The sequence below is a fragment of the Seriola lalandi genome, unplaced genomic scaffold (assembly GCF_002814215.2).
Source record: "Seriola lalandi dorsalis isolate HSWRI2012SDOR001 ecotype SW California unplaced genomic scaffold, Sedor1 jcf7180002054472, whole genome shotgun sequence".
NCBI lineage: Eukaryota > Metazoa > Chordata > Actinopteri > Carangiformes > Carangidae > Seriola > Seriola lalandi.
In genome coordinates, this window is record NW_019525025.1 from 221,846 (window position 1) to 240,819 (window position 18,974).

Below are 18,974 nucleotides of genomic sequence, written 5' to 3' on the forward strand. Positions count from 1 at the left end.
TATGAAGTTCCACGAGTATTGCTGACAAGACCAGGTTCACATGAATCACATTTATTTTGTAATTTACCAAACACATTTTTCTGCCTTCATTTTATTTTGAAGTTTCTCTGCTCAGTTCAGTCAGAATGATGAGACTCGACTGCAGGTCCAACACTTCACCTACTGGTGGCGCAACAACAAACAACTCTGTTTGGGATGTAATGACCAAACAAATAATTATGAGCAAAAACTTGATTTGAAAAACTGATTTAGGGCAAAACACTTTAAACTCACCGCATGTCCTTCAGAGGATCTGGAGCACAAACAAGTCCTGATCAGGTCATGTCTGTACTAGCAGAGGGAAGCAGATCTCTGTCATTATATGAGGTCACTGTTCACATTTAAGTAAAACTGAAAATAAAATGTGACAGAAAATAAAAATCAAGTAGAAAAGAGAGTCAAGACTTTAATGTGAACTTTTAATCTTAGTGCAGTTTAACAGTTTTAACTTTACAGACTCAAAGAAAAACTAACACCAAACAACTTGAATCATGCAGGTCATAAAAACAACTACACAACAGCAAAGTAACAATAATAACACAGTCATATTAATAATAATAATAATAAATATACACAGTCACACTCACACAAGGTCAGCTGAGATCTGAGTACCAAAAACTGTAACAAAGATCATAAATACAGACAGGTCAGTTTGAATGGCTTCAGTCTGAGAAGGGAGGAGGGGGAGGAGGGGTGAGGACCTCAGAGTCCAGACTGGATCTGGTTCTGTTGGTCTGGTTCTGATCCTTCATCCAGACTCCTCCAAAGTCTATTATAACTTTGACTCATTTATGTTGAATAATAAATGTAAACACAAGTCGTGACCTTTGACTTTTCAAACATAAAAACGTCCTCTCTTTATGGAATAATCTCGATTATTTTAAGATCATCAGATCTAGAACGTTCTCTGTAACAGGATCAAGAAAACTCCTGGACCTGTACAACCAACAGCTCTAGACCTCTGTCTTGGAGAACAGTCAATCTAGAACCTTGCCTTCCCTTTAGAACCAGTCAAAAACCTGAACAGGTAGAAACATCAAACAACAGGGGGAACCAAACAGGAACCTGAACCGACAGCACAGAAGACTCTGCAGGGACCGTTACAATTGACATGAACAGGATCACATGACTGATGGAGGTAGCCCAGCTAACGCCAACATCAGCTGTCTGTGGGACCAGCTCACTGGTATTAACAGTGTCAGTGGTACCAATGACGTAGTTTGAAATGTTTTATAAAGTATAGGACTGATAAGTGAAAATTACATTTGTGATGTTCTTCATGAACTAATACAGAAGAGGGGACATGTAGTAGATTTTCTAGTTTGTAGTACATGTGTATCTTTGAGCTTCTGCTGATTATGACATCTGAAACACACCACATGATTTTTCTAAGCTGTAGCTGATCAATAATCAGGTGTGGAGCCGTCAGCAGGAAGGTGCTCACTGACATCTGCAGGTGGTTGCTTAGCAATTGCTATAGTAAACAAACATTGATTAACCTGATTGACTAATGTTCATCCCATCCTGTACCTCCTCAACGCCCTTCAATGGAAACTGAACAAAATTATATAGTGTGGTGTATATATATATATATATATATATGGTACATTTCAGTGTCAGTATCTCAGGGTTAAAACGAGTGAAAGCTCAGAAGAACCATTGAGTTGAGATTTTTGACTCTTAAACCCTCATGAGTCTGGATTTCATGTGCTCTGGACTGAGAACCAGGTCTAGAATTTCAGAGCAGGATTGAGTAATTCCTGCAAATCTAGTATTTATAATTCCTGCCCACGTTCACAGTGACATCTGATAGTGATAAGTCAACACCTGCACTGCTGCAGAATGAGACTCCACCCTGGACAACACTCCCCCTCTTTAGGCCATGAGCCTTCTCACAGGTCAGTGTGATCAATGTCAATGTTCCTCCTCAGACAATAACGTCATTGAGGTGAGGCAGTGGTCTCAGACTAACTTGCTCAGACCGTATCTGTAGGTCAAGCTTAACAACAGTGAAATGAGTGGTTTGTGAAACGTATGATGCTTAGCCTTTTACCAGCCACTACTCTGAATAGAAAGTGTGAGGCAGATCCAGCTGTGATGTCATGCGATGTCATGTGAATGTGGTTTCATCACAAAATAGGATAAAAACGAAAATCATAATTGCAGTAAAAAAATCTCACCTATCTGATGATGGTTTCAGAGCCTGGCCCTCCTCAGTACCAGTTTGATTTTTTATAAAGTTATTAAGAGGACAGATGAAGTTGAGGAGTCAGAGAACAGGGACAGAACAGAGCATGGAGAAAAGAGATGAGGGACCACCAAGAGACAGACTGAGGACAGTGATCCAGCTCAGAGAGATGACCACTTAGGGTGGAGGAAGAGAGATGTAGCTCAGAGAAGAGCGATGAAATTCAGTCTAGGTAAGAACAGCACAAAGTGAGACCTGTAGTTAAACTCACAACTACTACACCTGGGGGGGAATAACTTCAGTGTAGTAGCACCTGGCAACTATCTATGGCTACCTCCATCGGTCATATGATGTTATTCTAAGCATTTCCTTTAAAGGGGGGGCAGGAGTCCAGCACATCGACAGTTCAGAGGCAGACAAGGTTCCTGGATCAGATCAATGATCAGGGAACCTTCACTTTGCTCAGTCAGGACTCAGTTTGTAGTCGTACCAGTCATTGTTCAGGAAGTCGTACCAACGAGCAGGACGTCCGCCTGCGAGGAGGAGGGGAGCATTTTAAGGGACGGACCAGGGGAACAACATGGGAGAGTTTTCATACCAGCATCAGTATCCAATCAGTGACATCACTCCCCTCAGTCTCTGATTGGTTATCTCCTACATCACTCAAGGCCAAAACCTGCTGAACACTAACTTTTAGTCCAACTAACATGCTAACAGGTTTTAAATTACAGCTAACTGTTGTCCAGTCGGAAGTGTTAGCATGTTGGCTAGCTGTTGTCCAGTCTGAAGTGTTAGCATGTTGGCTAGCTGTTGCCCAGTATAAAGTGTTAGCATGTTGGCTAACTGTTGTCTAGTCTTAAGTGTTAGCATGTTGGCTAGCAGTCGTCCAGTCTGAAATGGTAGCATGTTGGCTAGCTGTTGTCTACTCTGAAGTCTTAGCATGTTGGCTAGCTGTCTAAAATTTGAAATGTAGGGGCCAGGGCAGTATTATTGTTAGCCAGTCAGTTAGCATGTTAGCTAACTGGAGGTGTAGGGGCAGGATAGTCTTAACAGTATAAGTCGTGTCAGCTAGCACGTTAGCTAATTTTAGATGTTGGGTCGGGGTAGTATTCATACTATTAGTGTGTCAGTTAGCATGTTAGCCCTGCAGGTTAGCCTGTTAGCAGAGCAGCAGCAGCTCATCGTCACTGCTCTCCGTCTTGCCCGTGGCCTCCAGACAGGCATCTGGGATCTGTGCTGTGTGGACCATCCCGCAGTGTTCACATGGGCCATCTCGCCCTCCTCGACCACTGTTTCCTCTGTGATGGCGGGGTGCGTGGCCTGCAGTGGAGGAGGGGTGTGGCTCCAGCAGTGGTTGTTGGACATCACTGATCAATGAGGAAGAGTCAGAGTCGGACACAGGGATCAGAAGCTCCACATCTTCTTCTTCATCTCTGCTCCCTCGTCGCTCTGCAGCTTCGGGCCCGCTTCTTCCTGTCTCCAGTTGGCGGAGTGGACTGTGATTGGTCCAGGTCTGGTTCTGCTGGTTCTGACTGGTTCTGGTCAGGTTCCTCGCGAGACGGTGCAGGTTCTGGGCCAGGCGATGCAGGGCAGAGGTGGGCAGGGCCTGGAGCTCTGAGGCATCACTGTGACATTCAGGATCTGGATTGGATGTTGCCATGGTGATGGGGCTGGAAGGGGGCGGGGCCTCCCTGGGCCGGTCGCGGCATCGATCTCGGCCTGGTGTTGGGGTCATGGAGGTTGCAGACGTCGTCACTGATACGACAGCCTCCACAGCAGTGGAGGGTGGGGTTTTCTGGGGGAGCGGGGCAACAGGCCCACCCATTGCGCCCACGCCTCGCTCCCTCCCCCGCTCCCCCTCTGTATCTGTGTCGTCGGAGTCCGGAGAGAGTAGGTCTGAACCAGAACTCCCAGTGCTCCCAGTGCCAGCACTGTCCTCCAGGTCAGCAGAGACCAGAGCCAAAGAACCGGACCGTCGTGACCGCGAGAAGGTGAAGAGTCGGCGCCACAGGTTGCTATGACGACTGGAGGAAGGGAGTCTGAGGGAGGTAAAACCAAGCTGAGAGCGGACAGCCAGACGGAGGTTTTCCAGGACAGATGCCTGAGGACAGAGAGACAGCAGAATGAAAATAAAATCATCAGACCACATCATCCAGTGTCCCAGCAGAGAGCAGTGGTGGAGTAATACATCAACAACTGTCCACAACATGAAGGAGACATTTTGGAGATGGAGTCTGAGTGAGGCAGAAAATCCACATGTGATAGACCACCCTTGCTTCACTGCCATCTTTAAGTACACAGTAAAGTCGTTCATTCTAGATACAGTGTTTGGGGGTCAAAGACATAGATCACAGACCGTCCAATGAGAGTACCTGTAGGACGGAAACAGAACAACACAGGAGTGTTTTCCTCCACTGTTGCAATAAGTTCAAGGAGAAAAGGTTGTTTTAGTGAAATTAGAGTTGCAGTTATATTATAAATGCATGTGCGACTGGTGGGTAAAATCACCCAAACACAACACAACACTGAGGAAATTAATTAAGACAAACATTACAAAAGACAGGGGACTAACTGAAGGTGGAAGGAGACAGGAGTTATCTGTCTTTAACATTTAAAACCGCTGTTTAAGTCTGCAGAGAGAAAGACTTTGTGTCACTACCTGGCTCCCAGAGCACACTGGGAAATCCTCCACAGGTGGGATCAGTCCCTGGGCGATGAGCTGACCATAAGAGGGCGGGGCTTCCCGCCTCAGTAGTTCCGCCTCCACTCTGGACAGCTGGGTCTCAAAAGACCTGCAATGACCAATCACAGAGCTGGAATCATCAGAGCCATCAGAGGAAACAGATAAAGGTTTCTGAGGACATAGGTGTCCCTCCATCCTCACCTGCGTTCGAACATGCGCAGTGAGTAGAGTTTGCAGGTGCAGCCGAGGGCAATGACCAAAAGGAGGCCACAGATGAGGCTGCCGATAACAGCGGCAGTAATGACTCTGGTGGGAACAATGACGGGACAACTCTCCTCATCGCTACCGTCACCACAGTCGTCCTGAGCATCACAGACCCACGACTCAAACACACACCGATTATTCTGCAGAGGGTAGAGGTCAGAGGTCAGAGGTCAAACTGATGTTAAATGACAGAAAGTACATGTTTCATCTGAAGCTCAGCTCAGAGACTGCTTCCTGTTCTGGTCTGTTCTGGTCCCTGAACATTGTTTCTTTCCTTGGTTCTAGTTTTGGTACCTTGCAGTGGAAGTTCCCAGGCTGGCAGAAAAAGCAGTTCTTTTCATCAGAACCATTGGGGCAGCGGTTCTGATAGTTGCATCGGTCCGATCGAGGGTAACATGCTCCGTTTCTGGAGCAGGGGAACTCATCCTCCTGACACGAGGAACAATTCACCTCATCCCGACCGTTGGGGCAGTGCCAGTATCCATCACACCGCTGCTGCTCAGTGTAACAGCCCCAGTTCCCACCACAGGGAACCTCCCAGGGCAGGCAGAACCCATCCACCTTAAGAACATGGAGAAAGAGATAGGTTAAACAGAACCCAAAAAAAAAAAAAAGAAACAAAAAAACAACAACATAAAGAACCATGACACAGGTCAAAAACAATAGTAGACCTACGTTTAACAGGACCTGGCCACCAAAAAAAATACAGAGGGAGCCATAAAAACAGGTTTATCAGAATCCACTGATCTTAGAAATTCATGAAGAACCATAAAGACAGACTGAGCAGGCTCCAAAATACAGTGACAGGTTAATCAGGTTAAACAAATCAAACACACCTGGTAGGTGACGTTGAATCCTCTGGCAGCGTTGATCTTGTCCGCATAGAAGTGAACTCGGAGCTGACCAGACGATGAAACCACAGCAACCGGCGCTCTTGAGTCAAAGGCAGTCAGCACCCTGAGGAGACGGCGAGGGTTCTCCTCTAGGCCATCATAGACCTTCACGTAGTCACCGTAACCCGTCCCATCCAGTTTAAAGTCAGTGAACCTCAGAATGACCTGCAGGACCAAAATGGAGGGAGTCAGTTATACCTCAAGAGTGATTCAGGTAGGAATATGTCATCAAGCTGAGGGTGGAGGTCATAGGTTACCTTTCTGTGATCTCCGGTGTCGATCAGCCAGGTGCAGTTACTTCCTGGAGGGTAGAAGTCGGGGTAGTTTGGAGAGCTGAAGGAGCCGTAGAAGTTCCTCAACCATTCTCCACAAGTGGGAACATCACAGTCAATCTCATCACCAAGATCCTGGAGAAAAATCACATATACACAACGATATCAACATGTACATGCTGTTGACACTGTTACCATCACGGCTGACCCAGCCTGAGAAAACTAGTGGACAGTGAAGTCCATTTCTCTGGCTGAGGTCACTGAGGGACTCTAACCAGCTGTGGATTCAAAATGATGTTGACCAAAAACAGGTATTCAAGTCCTCTGGTGAAAACCTTTTTCACATCACAATACATATCCAACTTTCTGCACCTGCCGCAGTTTACAGGACTGTGATGACTCATATGTTTAGCTAACTCTCAACTCAATGACAGGGACAGACTGAATAAAGACACTCACTGATCTGAGCCCAGGACTGTTGCCATCAGCTACTGTGACACAGGGTCATGTTTGGTGCTAGGACCAGGTCAAGGCAATTGAACCTCTTAGTTACCTGGCAGTCGATGCTCCCGTCGCACCGCAGGCTGTGTGGAAGGCAGGTGTAGATGCGGGTATAGCGGGACAGACATGGGAACTGGTTCAGGCTGCAGGGTTGGAAGGAGAAGGGAGAGTCCACACACAGCTCCTCATCTGAATTGTCACCACACTCGTCCATGGAGTTACAGCGCCACCAGTCTGGGATACACTTCCCATTAGAGCAGTGGAACTGGTCCACGTCACAGCTGGATGCCTCTGGTTTACCTGTACCAAAGTGATATTGGTTATTGATTAGACGTCTGGTAACGTGATAACAGTTCACTAAAACTGTTTAAAATGTTTTTGCCCTCTATCTTTCACCAGTCGTCTACGTCAGTAGAAGATCACGTTTGATGGATCAGCTGAGAGTGTTTACATCAGCTTCTAATCCAGAGTTACGTCATCCCACCGCCGGCGTCTGCTCTGTCAACAACTGTTATGTAATAGCCTGAGGAGGTGCCAGCTCTGCTGATTACTCTGAGAACCACTGAGAACTCTGTGGATCAGCATCAGGAACCTGAAACTCCCACGGTAAAGCTGTTAGATTTAGAGGACCTGGAAGTCCTGCATCCTCACCAGTGATGTAGGACAGTCTAAAGCCTTTTCCTGTCAGACTGTCATCAGAGTGGAAGTGGATCCAGACGTGATCCTGAGACGAGATGTAGGGTGGCGGCAGGGAGGACCCACAAACCCGCAGTCCATCAAGGCTCCTGTAGCTGCTGATGGACATCCAGTCTGAGGAGCAACGATGGGAACCTTGCAGCTCAAAGTCCTGGAAACTACCGGAGGACAGAGGTGGAGACAAGTCAAGCCTAGGTCGGAACCCTGTGACCATGTGGCTGGTGCTGAACCCTCTGACCTCTACTCTGATTGGTTCTGAACCCTGTGACCTCTCCTCTGGTTGTTCTGGACCCTGTGACTTCTCCTCTGGTTGGTTCTGAACCCTGTTACTTCCTCTCTGGTTGGTTCTGAACCCTGTGACTTCTCCTCTGGTTGTTTCTGAACCCTGTGACCTCTGCTCTGGCTGGTTCTGAACTCTATGACTTCTCCTCCGGGTGGTTCTGAACACTGTGACTTCTCCTCAGTTTCTCTGAAACCATATTTATCTTTTCTGTTTTGTCAACAAACCTCCACCTCCATCCAATGGTTGTTCTTGGTAAAAAATGACTTTTTAATATTTATGCTGACTGGTGTGGACGTGGTGTGAGGACCATGTATGTAACCATGGAAAAAAACCCATGTGCATGTTACCTGATGGTGATGGTGTCTCCGGGTCGGGCTCTGATGTTCCAGCTGCAGTTCAGTTTGGCCGGATACTGGAAGGGCCAGCCAGGGCTGGTGATGATGCCACTGGATGCCCGCAGGAGCTCCGCCACGTCACTGCAAGCTGCACACACACACACAGATAGCTGTTAGTCTGACTGCACGTTTAGTTTGTGCTGATGGTTATGTTTCATGTGTCTCTGATGTGTCGTCAGTGTGGTCATGACCTCACCGCTAGAGATTCCTGATACATAGACGTTGTCGTTCCTTTGAGATGCAGCAATGCATCCTGGGGAGTGAGTACACACATGGTTAACAGCTGATGCTACATATCTCTGCTCACTGAAGCTAAAAGCTGTTTTATTTACAGGGACATACAGTGTTATTAAAATACCACATTCATCTACATCCTGTTGTGTCTAAATTATTAAGAAAAAACTGACCAACCAGCTTAAAAGAACCACTGCAGTTTTTAAACTACAGAGTTCAGTCACCTGGTTACAATAATAAACGGAATTATTCAACATCATACACAAGAATTGCAATTTAATTGTCATTAACAGAGTGTTCACACAGTAAAAATGTGGTTGATTTAACCAGATTTAGAGCTGCAATGACTAGTTATATATAGCATTATAATGACACACAGACACACACATATATATTCAACTAATCTTTGCAGCTCCACAGCAGAGTCCGGGTTTGTAACAGTTGATTCAGAGTGAGTAAACTAACCTGACAGTATAAGCAGGTAGACGACACACGCTGAGCAGCTCTGCCTGCAGCCTGATGTGAGGGCCATAGTAACCCTGGTATTTCCACCTGCTGCCGGCCTTTAGTGATGGCGATGATGATGGTCAGTGCACTGACAGCTGCATATCAGCCATACATTAAATACAACTCTGAAATATAATAAACTAAAGACTGATCTGAGGCCTGTGTAACTGATTTTTCTGTTAGCTTAGCATCTGCCACACTCACAAACATTAAAACCCTGAACAAACTGTCCTATCTACTATAGTCTACCTGCTAACTAAGCTAACAGAGTTAACCTGCTCTCACATCATAAACTAACAGCTGCAGATGGAAACAAAGACATCTGACTCCCGCTAGCTAACAGCTAACTTTAGCTCTGTTAGCTAAAAGAACCGAAGCATTAACGCGACATTTTGCCACAGGAACAAGCTCTGTGGTCTGTACACGGCAACACATGATGGAAACAGCCCGGGATATGTAAAATAACAACACATAGGCTAACAGGTTAGCTAACCACAACAACCAGCAGCTAACAGGATTAAATAAAGAGAGGCTAGCTCCCCATCTAACCTGCTACTTCCATAGAATTACACTAACCAAAAGCTAACAGCCGGAGCTCGGCTAGCGATACCAACATTAATAACACTGGACAATTAGCAGGAACATGCTAACGGGGCTAAGCGACGAGCTAGCCCGTCCTCCTCCACAACAGCAAGGACATAAAGCCTGGAGCGGGACAGCTAACCCAGAGCTAAACCGGGTTTATCAGAGCTAACCCGAGTTAACTAAAACAACCAGGTGAGAGGTTAGCAGCGCGAGCGTCGTTCCGTGTGTCGGTCTGACGACATCTTCACAGTCAGTGTTAGCTGTTAGCTTCGTGTCGGACTGAACAACAACAGTCCGCAGGCAGCAGAGAGAGAGAGAGAGAGAGAGAGAGAGAGAGAGAGAGAGAGAGAGAGAGAGAGAGAGAGAGAGAGAGAGAGAGAGAGAGTGTGTGTGTGTGTGTGAGTGTGTGTGTGTGAGTGTGTGTGTGTGTGTGTGTGTGTACGTAATCCCGCCCCCTATGTGACGCAATGAACCTTGTCATCAACATTTAATCTTTGTTTTTCAACTGTCTTCACGTTTAACAACGATAGAAGAAATGTTTCAGAGGATATAATCACACATCACTGGAAACACTGTTGACATCTAATCGATATCTGATAATTGATTAGTCAATCAACAGAAAATGAATCAGCAACTATTTTAATAATCGATTGATCATTTAGAGACTTGGCTTTAGGCCTACATTGAAATTAAGTTAATATTTACTTACATGACAGTAAATATAATATTTTTGAGTTTTGGACAAAAAAAGCTAAGATATGTTTGTAAACATCCAGAATAAGAATAAATTCTGTATTTTTAATCATCAGTGATATTTATGAATACTTACTTACTAATCTTTTCGTGTTCTCACAGATTTACAGATTGATTTTCACAGCACAGATCAAACATTACACCAACATGATCCAGAAGACGTCAACACCTGTTTGTGTAAAATCTTTATTTGAATTGTAACTCAGCTCAGAAGTGTTGTTTTTTAACCATTACAAACACAAGGTATGTTCTCTGTTCTTTTTATATTTGTAAAACAGTACAATATTTTCGCCTAGCACACTGATAACAGAAGCCACAGTGTTCTGAGTCATGTGACACCCTGTTAACCCCCCCCCCCCAATAAAATCTGTTTTTGGTGATTAGATTGCAGTTGGGTTATAGCACATGACCATGTGAAGGTACAGGTGTAAGTGCACCCTAAATGCACTGAGAATGAATTGTGATGCAATTGACCAAACCACCTCTGGATGTGGTCGGAGACGGACTGTGACCACACTGAACACAAGTTTTTCAATGAGTAATATGTGAGGGGAAGCTGATGACTTCCAGACATCCATGTGTGACCCAGGACATGTTCAGATGTGTGAATTGAACATGTGAACCATTCATGTGATGTTTTCACAACAATATGCACATCTGTCGTTTCAGTGTTCAGCTGTCCTATTGTTCCAACACCCCACTTCCCACAAAACCCCCACTACCCTCCCAACTACTCACACACACCATCTGCTGCGGTTAAGTCGACCCTTCCTCCCCCCACCACCATCGCAAATGGTCCAAATGCAGCAGAATAAGAACTGGTCCTAAAGATGTGTTTCTACCTGATCTGACCACATCTGGAGGCCCTGTTCAGACCTGGTATTAACATCTGCTCTCTCTCTCTCTCTCTCTCTCTCTCTCTCTCTCTCTCTCTCTCTCTCTCTCTCTCTCTCTCACACACACAGATTGACGACGGACCAGTCTGGCAGATTGGTTAAAAACATCAACACATACTTGTTTATTTGCATATAAAGCGAGGAAGTGAGATCTGATCACAAGGGAACTGACGTACTTAGAGCTGACCACCTGTGATCGGATCACTGAAGACACATGTTAGGTGTTAGGTGTGAACAGGGCATCTGACCTTTACAGCCCTGATTCTGATTTCAAGTGTTTCCATGTCGTGTGTCCAGTGATGTACACGAAACATCTGACCTGACATCTGGATAAAGAGGAAATGACTGTAATAAGTTTCCCAACAACTCTGTCTCCTGTCACTGATGAGGTTACAGCTGTCTTTGATGAAGTTTCATCCTTTAGGAGACTTCATAAGTCCTTGAAAAGGTTTGAAGAGTCCTTGAGAGGGGAGTCTTTGAGGTGGTTCTAGGGGGCCTTGAGGAGGATTTGTGAGTCCTTGAAGAGGTTCCAGGACTCCTAAAGATCACTGAGAAGTTGTAAGGGAGTTGAGGGACTACTATGTTTCTTTAAGGGGAGTTCTTTGTGCCAGTGACAGGTTCCTTGTGTTGTTAAGGAGGCTCTATGGATCCTTTAGGAGGTTCTTGGGATCACTGAGCAGAGCTGAGTGTGATTCACAGGGTTCCAGGAGGTTTTGAGGGAGTTCCAGGGTTGGTTGAAAAAGGTGTTATGAGGGTTTCATGAAGAGGTTTCAGGTAAGGATGATATCAATGTCCTCATCTATCTCTGGAGAACACAGAACTGGGAACACAGGTTAAATATTTACCTCAGGACCTTCCATTGTTCTCCAACATGCTCCTCCAGTTCTTCATCTCCTCCCACATCAACCGCCCATTCTTCCTCTTGTCTCTGGTCCAGATGTAGGTCAGAGAGGAACCACAGTGGCAATCTTCAGTGAAGATCCTCTTCACAGTTTTACTCATGTCAGGAATCAGACTTTCTAATGCTGATGCTTTCTGCAGGATCTGTTCTTCCAGCTGTTGACGTTTTGAATACAGCTTTCTGTAACTGCAGAACACATGCTGTCGTTCCACCAGCAGGTTCTCCACCTCTGTCAGCTTCTCCTGCTGATCCTGCTTGATGTAGTCGCGATAAATCCTGACCGTCACCTCCAGCTCCTCCACCTCCTTCTTCTTCGACTGGTAGATCTTCCACACTATTAGAGAGAGAACAGGAGAAACCCAAGAGAATGAGAACCCACATCTGGTCCCTATTTAGAGTCAATGATTTTATATTGTTACAGCCTCCACACTATGAGACAGAACAGGAAGCAGACAGGTCAGTTTCTTTATAAGAACTACAATCCACAGGTTCAGTGAAATCCAGTCCAATGCCAAAGGTAAACCCCCTTTGGTTGGGCACTTGTCCATGCGGCGACTGTCAGTGAGAGTCTAGCGTCCTAGTGTCGGTGTTTTCATACTTGTTTTACTGTGTTAATACTTGTTTGAGCACCACTCCATCTGGATCAAAAGCCTGAGATGAGGGGGAAAACTCAAGATGGTGGGATTTGCTTATATCTTGACAAATGATACTCAGCTATGTGACTGAGAACCATTTTGTACTCCAGATGTTGAATTTCTGATGGTATTTTAACGTTTTTGTATATTGTGTACATCCACCCCAAGGCCTCCAGCACAATATTTGATGTAGTGCAGCAACTGCAGTCAGTTTCACTTGGAGCACCAAACTTCATACTGGCGGATTTTAACCATTTAACCAAAGACACTTTCAAACTTTTATCAACATGTCCCCAACCAGGCAGGATAAGACATCAGATCTTTGGTATAGGTCAGTTAAAGATGCTTATAAAGCACTCCCACTGCCTCCGCTTGGTTCTGTGGATCATCACTGTGTGCATTTTACTGCCCAGATATAAGTCGGTTTGAAGGAGAGACAAAGCACAGAGACAGAAGAATCTGTGCTATGCTGGCAGGAGAGTTTTGACCGCTATGACTGGGACATGTTTAAAGAGTCCTGTGGTGGTGTCCTGTCTGTAGGGACATGATAATTCCCTGTCAGCAAGTTAAGATTGACCCTAACATTAAACCATGGGTGACACGATCTGTTCAGACCAGCACACAGAGGAAGATACTTGTTTTTAAACAGGGTGGAGGCTCTGATTTGCATACAGCCACCACAGAGCTGAAAATGCAAATCTGAAAAGAAAAACAGAAGTATAAATCTGATATAGAGGACAAGATGGCTACAAATAATCCTGGGTCAGCTGGTCTGGCATGATTACTGTAGCAGGCCTCCAGAATCCACAGAGCAGCAGACGAGTCACTGTAGACGGCTTCAGGTCAGATACTGAGCTGGTTAACGCTCTGAACTGTTTTTATAATCGTTTCAACACTTTTGATTTTAGTAAGAACCTGGGTCACAAACTTGCTCTTTGATAATACAATTATTTATACGATATATTGATGGCACAGCTTCTTCCACAGTAAATAATCTGTAGGTAAAGATGGGCCGTCAGGCAGCACACCCGCAAGGTTTACACTGGTTTTACTCTTGGCCTTTAAAGTCAGCATCAATCTGAGCAGGTAAGGAATGAAGACAAAGTCCTGAGAGCTGCTGGGTTTCACTTACAGAGAGCAGCTACACCTGTCGCGAGGGAGAATGTCCACCATCCTCGTCCGCCTCCTCCTCTGACGTCATCTCCATCTTCCTCAGTGTTGAGGTTGTTCATGTTTGTCCTGCAGAAACACAGAGGAGTGAGTTTATTACCAGTGGAGGAGGTTCTCTGACCTGTTCCTTCAGTGAAAGAATCAACACTACAAGTCAAAGTCCCTCTGACAAATTGCTGCTGCAGTAAAAGGCATCACAGCACCAGTTTTGAATATTGGAACATTATCATAACAGTGTTATAACTCTGACCTGATTGAGCTGCTGATTGCAGGGTGGAGTTTAAAAAGACTGAAGCCAAATCTCACAGTTTACTTCCTGTAGCGTCAGTGAGCTCACAGCTGTCACATCTGAGAATAAAAAGACAGGATCACCACGTTACAGGAGGATGAAAAGACAAGAAATCTACAGGATAAAATATGACCTGAACATGACTTCTGTTACAATAACAAACTAAAGTGTTTTACCGCTTTCTGCTGTTGGTGTCCACACATAGAAACTGAGCTGTCAGAGGTAGACAAGGACGAGGAGCAGCAGGTGTTCACTGTGTGAACTTCACCCTCACACACCTGAACCTATAATGTCAGGTGTGAACAGACTGAAGTGAACAACAGGTGTCTGGGTGAACCGGTTTTACAACAGTCTGAAGGTAACACTGCAGTGAGCTGTGAACAACCTGCTGCTGTGACTTGGGCAAACTAAATTCAGTGATGCTACAGGAAGTAGACTGTGTCTGACTTTACGTCATCGTAACAAAATACTACATACATAAATGCCGTTTCACTAATCACCCCCCATTGTGGGATGCACTAAAAATATATTTTCTGTATTTAACAAATGTATAAAATGGTCAGAGCGCCAATGTCAGAAAACTGTCAGACAAACTTGTGTCTGAATATAATTCATTCTGATCCCTAGCTCAGTTCCTCATTTTTATTCAATTATTATTTTAATATCTCAACGTTCTCTACTTGAAAATCCTTGTGCAAGTGCCGATTCTTTCCTAAGTCCTTATGAACTCTCCTTCACTTCCTTCTTCTTCTGACGTCGTGACGTTTTCCGTTGAGAAGTGGTTAGGAAAAGAGACCGCAGCCGACGTCAAACGCAGCTAAAGTTGGACAAAATTCCTACCCAGCATGCACCACGTTAAATCAGCGCTATGTTGAACGCACCTGATGTCACACTGAAGTTGACTGCTGTGGTCGTTCGTCCTGGCCTCGTGACACTTAATCACACGGAAACCTGCAGAGAATTTCTAAAGATTTGACACAAACATTCAATTAAAGATGAACAGATTAGAATTTGGTGGCCAAAGGTTAAAGGTCATTAGCCACACTGTTGCGGCGTGTCATAAAGCTTGAACAAATCAAACGGTTTTAATCGCTCACATGACTCTTCTCTGACTGTAAACCAAGTGTGTACCAAACCGAAACTTCAAATAAACGTTCCCGTTATTCTTCCGGTCTGTTTCCTGTCTGTCAGTCTGAACCGGTTCCAACTACAGTCTGAACTGGATCCTGACCGGGCTCCTCTGTGAGCAATCACTGATCATTAACCTTTGATCGATCAGTGGGCCTGGTCAGTGTGAGAACATCAGGGTGAACTCACAGCGCCTTCACAGGTCGAACATAAAAACTACAGATACACTATCACCAGGAGGCAGACGGAGGTTTGATTGGTTCATTTAAAAACATCTGTCACTCAACTTAGGCTCTGAATCAAACTTTACTGACCCTGTGGTCTGTTCATTGAAGCGCTTGTGTGTATGTGTATTTTAACAATTTTACAGTTAAGTAAAATAGAAATACTGCTATAAAAATACAGTAAAAACATACATAAAATATCTAAAGTAGATGTTGTACAGAACAGTTAAATGATAGAGAGCCAAGGGTCCCAAAAGATGAACTGATATGCTAATGTAAGCCAGCAGATCCTCACTCCCACCTGAACAGGTGTAGTCAGACACAGTACCTGGTAACACCTGTGTGTATGCAGGACCTTCTGTAAGAATACATCATATCTTAGAAACTGATCAGCCATTTTATTTGAGTGCCTGCAGCTCTCAGGTAAATGTAAAGTAGAAGAAGAACAAAGTACAAATATACTTCTGCACAATGATGAGAAACACTGCTTTTCTCATGTCGTCTGTAGAAGTCTAAGGGACATAGGAGAGTCTCATGTGGCTGTTAAAACAGATCACTTGTTCTGTAGTAAGAACAACAAAAGTCTTTGTCAGAACATTAGAATCAGGTTGGTAGAACCTTATCGAACACAGAGACACTGCTGCTGCTGTCACTGTCACAACCACAGTTCAAGTCTGTAAGAAACAAGCTTCTGGTGCAGTAACCAGGTGAGAACTGTGCAGGTAAACGCATGCTTAAATAGACGGGGGAAGTTTGGGGATCTGCTGAATGTTAGAGAACATAGAACCTCAGGACTCTCCTGATAATGGAACCATCATCCTGCTTAATGTTCTGACCTGCAGGATTAACACTTTAAATACTACATTACCCATGAGCCTCCATGGCTTTTGCTGTCCAGTGCTCTGATAAACTGATAAACAGCTTTAAACAGAGAGCTGAAGCTCATATTATGCTTCGTAGAAATGCACCATGGGAGTCGTAGGTAATGTCTACTTCAAAGTTTTTATGTCCATGCGTGTTTGTAACGTTGACTCTTTTACAAATCTGAAACAGGTGTGTCTGCTGCAGTCTGTCTGAGATGACAGCTATGAGGTCAACGATGATGATGATGATGATGATGATGATGATGAAGAGTTTCCGGCATAGCTCTGCAGGAAGTGGTCCAGACTGAAGACCGTCCCCCAGCCAACAGCAGGGTCCATACTGATGAAGTCATCCAGGTTCATGTGACTCTCTGAGGAGGGAATGCATCACAGCATGATGTCATCATGAGGTCATATGGTATACATCATCAGACATGCTGAGGTTACAGGAGGTGTCATGTGACCTGTGGTGTGTATGGGCGGGTAGGGTGGGGGGGGCATCCTCCAGGATCCATCAGAAGTCTTCATGTGAGATCGGTCAGACGCAAAGTTCAACAGGAAACTGTCAGCAGGTACAACACGCAACTTCCTGTTAGTGGAGAGAAAGGTACAATGTGTTAGCTGTGGTGGTCAGGTGTGTTGGCTGTTGTGTTCAGCTGTGTTAGCTGTGGTATACAGGTGTGTCATGTATGGTGTTCAGGTGTGTCACCTGTGGTACTCGGGTCTGATGTTGCGGTCTGAACGGAAGGCCTGGGCGGCGTATAGTTTCAGGCTGCAGGGAAACGACAGCTCAGAGTCCAGATCATAAACCAGAGAGTCCGACTGAAGACCCACCTGCAGCAGGATCACGTGGTAGTCCTGAAACACACCATGATGTCATTAGTGATGTCACAATGACATCATTACTGTTACTATTCGATGAACTGTCTGTGACATCACTAATATTATCAAACACACAGTGACATCACAGACCCAGATCACTGGCCGGTCTCCATGTCCAGACTTCTGTTTCCACAGAGGAACCTGATGGAGTACAGACAGATATTTCAGAGAGCCGGACAGATGTTTTATAAATCCTCATAGATGTTTCAAAGAATGTTGTAGAATCGTGCAGATGTTTTAAGGAACCTTACAGAACTTCACAGATGTTTTATAGAACCTTATAGATGTTTCAGAGAAAAACTTTTTATAACCTGGCAGATGTTTAAAGAACATGACAGATGTTTTATAGAACGTTACAGATTTTGACGGATATTTTGGACATTCTGTCGAACTTGGCACGTAGCTTCATGTTCTACTGTGTGTTCTCACCATTCTGTTTTTATTAGAGATGAAAATCACAAACAGTTGTTCCAGTGGTACAGTTCTCTCCTGTCTGACAAACTCACAGAGTTTCCAAACATTTTCCTCACTGTGAAAACAAGAACAAACAACAGGATCTCATTGCAATGAGCAGACCCCAACTGATCAACACACTCAACAGCCAATCAGGTGTTAGAACGTTCTATAAATTACATGTTTGATTTCTCCTAGAATGGAGAACGAGGATCTATCTGTCAGCAGGTAGAACACAGGTTACATCAAGTAACTGTCCTAACAGACTTGCCCCAAGGTTGATGATGTCCAAGACCACTCAGCCGTCTCGCCTGAACAGAACCTGGTTTTCTGTATCAGCATGTAAGAGTTCTGTCTAAATAAAGATCAGTATAGGACTGACCTGATCAATAAGAAGCTGATCGAATTCAATTGCAAACATTTTCTCATCAGTCCTCAGCAGACTTCAATCATTAATTGATCAACAGAAAATTAAATGGTGACTATTTCAGAAAACTGCAGTGTGTCTGCAGAGCGATTATTGATCTGTTGGTGTCTCCAATTATCAACAGAAACAGCTGATCGCCTCTGGATATGCTGATGATTAAACTGCTGCTGTTATAATGTGAAAACACAACTGACAAAAAGCTGTTCGATAGTATCAATGAACTAGAACAAGCTTCTGATTTTTTGCAGTGTCACAATATATGTAGTAAATATTTACAGTATAACTTGTAGCATCACAGAGTATAACTTGTAGTATCAGCCGATTTACCAGTAACAGCTGGTGTAAACGCAGCTTTCGCGGGACGGTATGATTCTGTCTTCGCTCTTCATCTTGGTGCTACACTGAAAACGCTCCGCCGGAAGTAAATGTATGACGTTACATCCAGTTAGCACGGTAATTAAAAGCGTGAGCAGAGAAACTTGTTTTAATTGGTTTCCTCCGCCAAGACCAATCAATCCTACACGATTTTTATTTCTTCAGTCACACAACACACCTGTATGATTTATTACCTGTTGTGTGAAATGATGACGTCAGCAGCTTCATTGCTTAATGAATTGTCTCATTGTTGTGTCATAAACACTCACTGTATTAGCTTCATGTTTAATGAGATACTGATGTAATCATTCCTCAAAGCTGCAGCTGCCGCCATATGTACATTTACTATTACTATTCTCTTCCCCCAGGTCCAGATTATTATCTGCACCAAACTGTACACACGTAGATCAACACCAAAAATATCAGACATCAAGATCC

At 44.5% G+C, this 18,974-nt stretch overlaps 3 protein-coding genes across 5 annotated transcripts; all 3 read right to left on the reverse strand.

Moving 5' to 3' along the window:
* Positions 1 to 444: 444 nt before the first annotated feature.
* On the reverse strand, positions 445 to 9,948 carry lrp12 (low density lipoprotein receptor-related protein 12). The gene is made up of 11 exons (XM_023411873.2): positions 8,914 to 9,948; positions 8,411 to 8,467; positions 8,167 to 8,302; positions 7,492 to 7,694; positions 6,893 to 7,140; positions 6,325 to 6,474; positions 6,011 to 6,232; positions 5,469 to 5,735; positions 5,112 to 5,314; positions 4,887 to 5,019; positions 445 to 4,328 (listed from the first exon to the last, which is right to left on the reverse strand). The coding sequence occupies exons 1-11, from the start codon at positions 8,978 to 8,980 to the stop codon at positions 3,387 to 3,389; spliced, it is 2,628 nt and encodes an 875-aa protein (XP_023267641.1). The 5' UTR covers positions 8,981 to 9,948; the 3' UTR covers positions 445 to 3,386.
* Positions 9,949 to 10,463: 515 nt separating this feature from the next.
* LOC111659087 (coiled-coil domain-containing protein 127-like) lies at positions 10,464 to 15,338 on the reverse strand. Its single transcript, XM_087175510.1, has 4 exons — positions 15,282 to 15,338; positions 15,066 to 15,148; positions 13,858 to 13,964; positions 10,464 to 12,424 (listed from the first exon to the last, which is right to left on the reverse strand). Exons 3-4 carry the CDS (start codon positions 13,955 to 13,957, stop codon positions 12,036 to 12,038), a joined length of 489 nt encoding a protein of 162 aa, XP_087031636.1. The 5' UTR covers positions 13,958 to 13,964; positions 15,066 to 15,148; positions 15,282 to 15,338; the 3' UTR covers positions 10,464 to 12,035.
* A 576-nt stretch (positions 15,339 to 15,914) lies between these two features.
* Positions 15,915 to 18,568, reverse strand: ntaq1 (N-terminal glutamine amidase 1). Of its 3 annotated transcripts, none has more exons than XM_023411902.2 (6): positions 18,489 to 18,568; positions 17,711 to 17,810; positions 17,372 to 17,422; positions 17,109 to 17,257; positions 16,864 to 16,988; positions 15,915 to 16,770 (listed from the first exon to the last, which is right to left on the reverse strand). In XM_023411902.2, exons 1-6 carry the CDS (start codon positions 18,548 to 18,550, stop codon positions 16,622 to 16,624), a joined length of 636 nt encoding a protein of 211 aa, XP_023267670.1. In that variant the 5' UTR covers positions 18,551 to 18,568; the 3' UTR covers positions 15,915 to 16,621. The 3 variants fall into 3 exon arrangements, with proteins under 3 accessions (XP_023267670.1, XP_087031634.1, XP_087031635.1); XM_087175508.1 differs by having other exon boundaries at positions 17,357 to 17,422; XM_087175509.1 differs by lacking the exon at positions 17,372 to 17,422.
* Between the last annotated feature and the right edge of the window lie 406 nt (positions 18,569 to 18,974).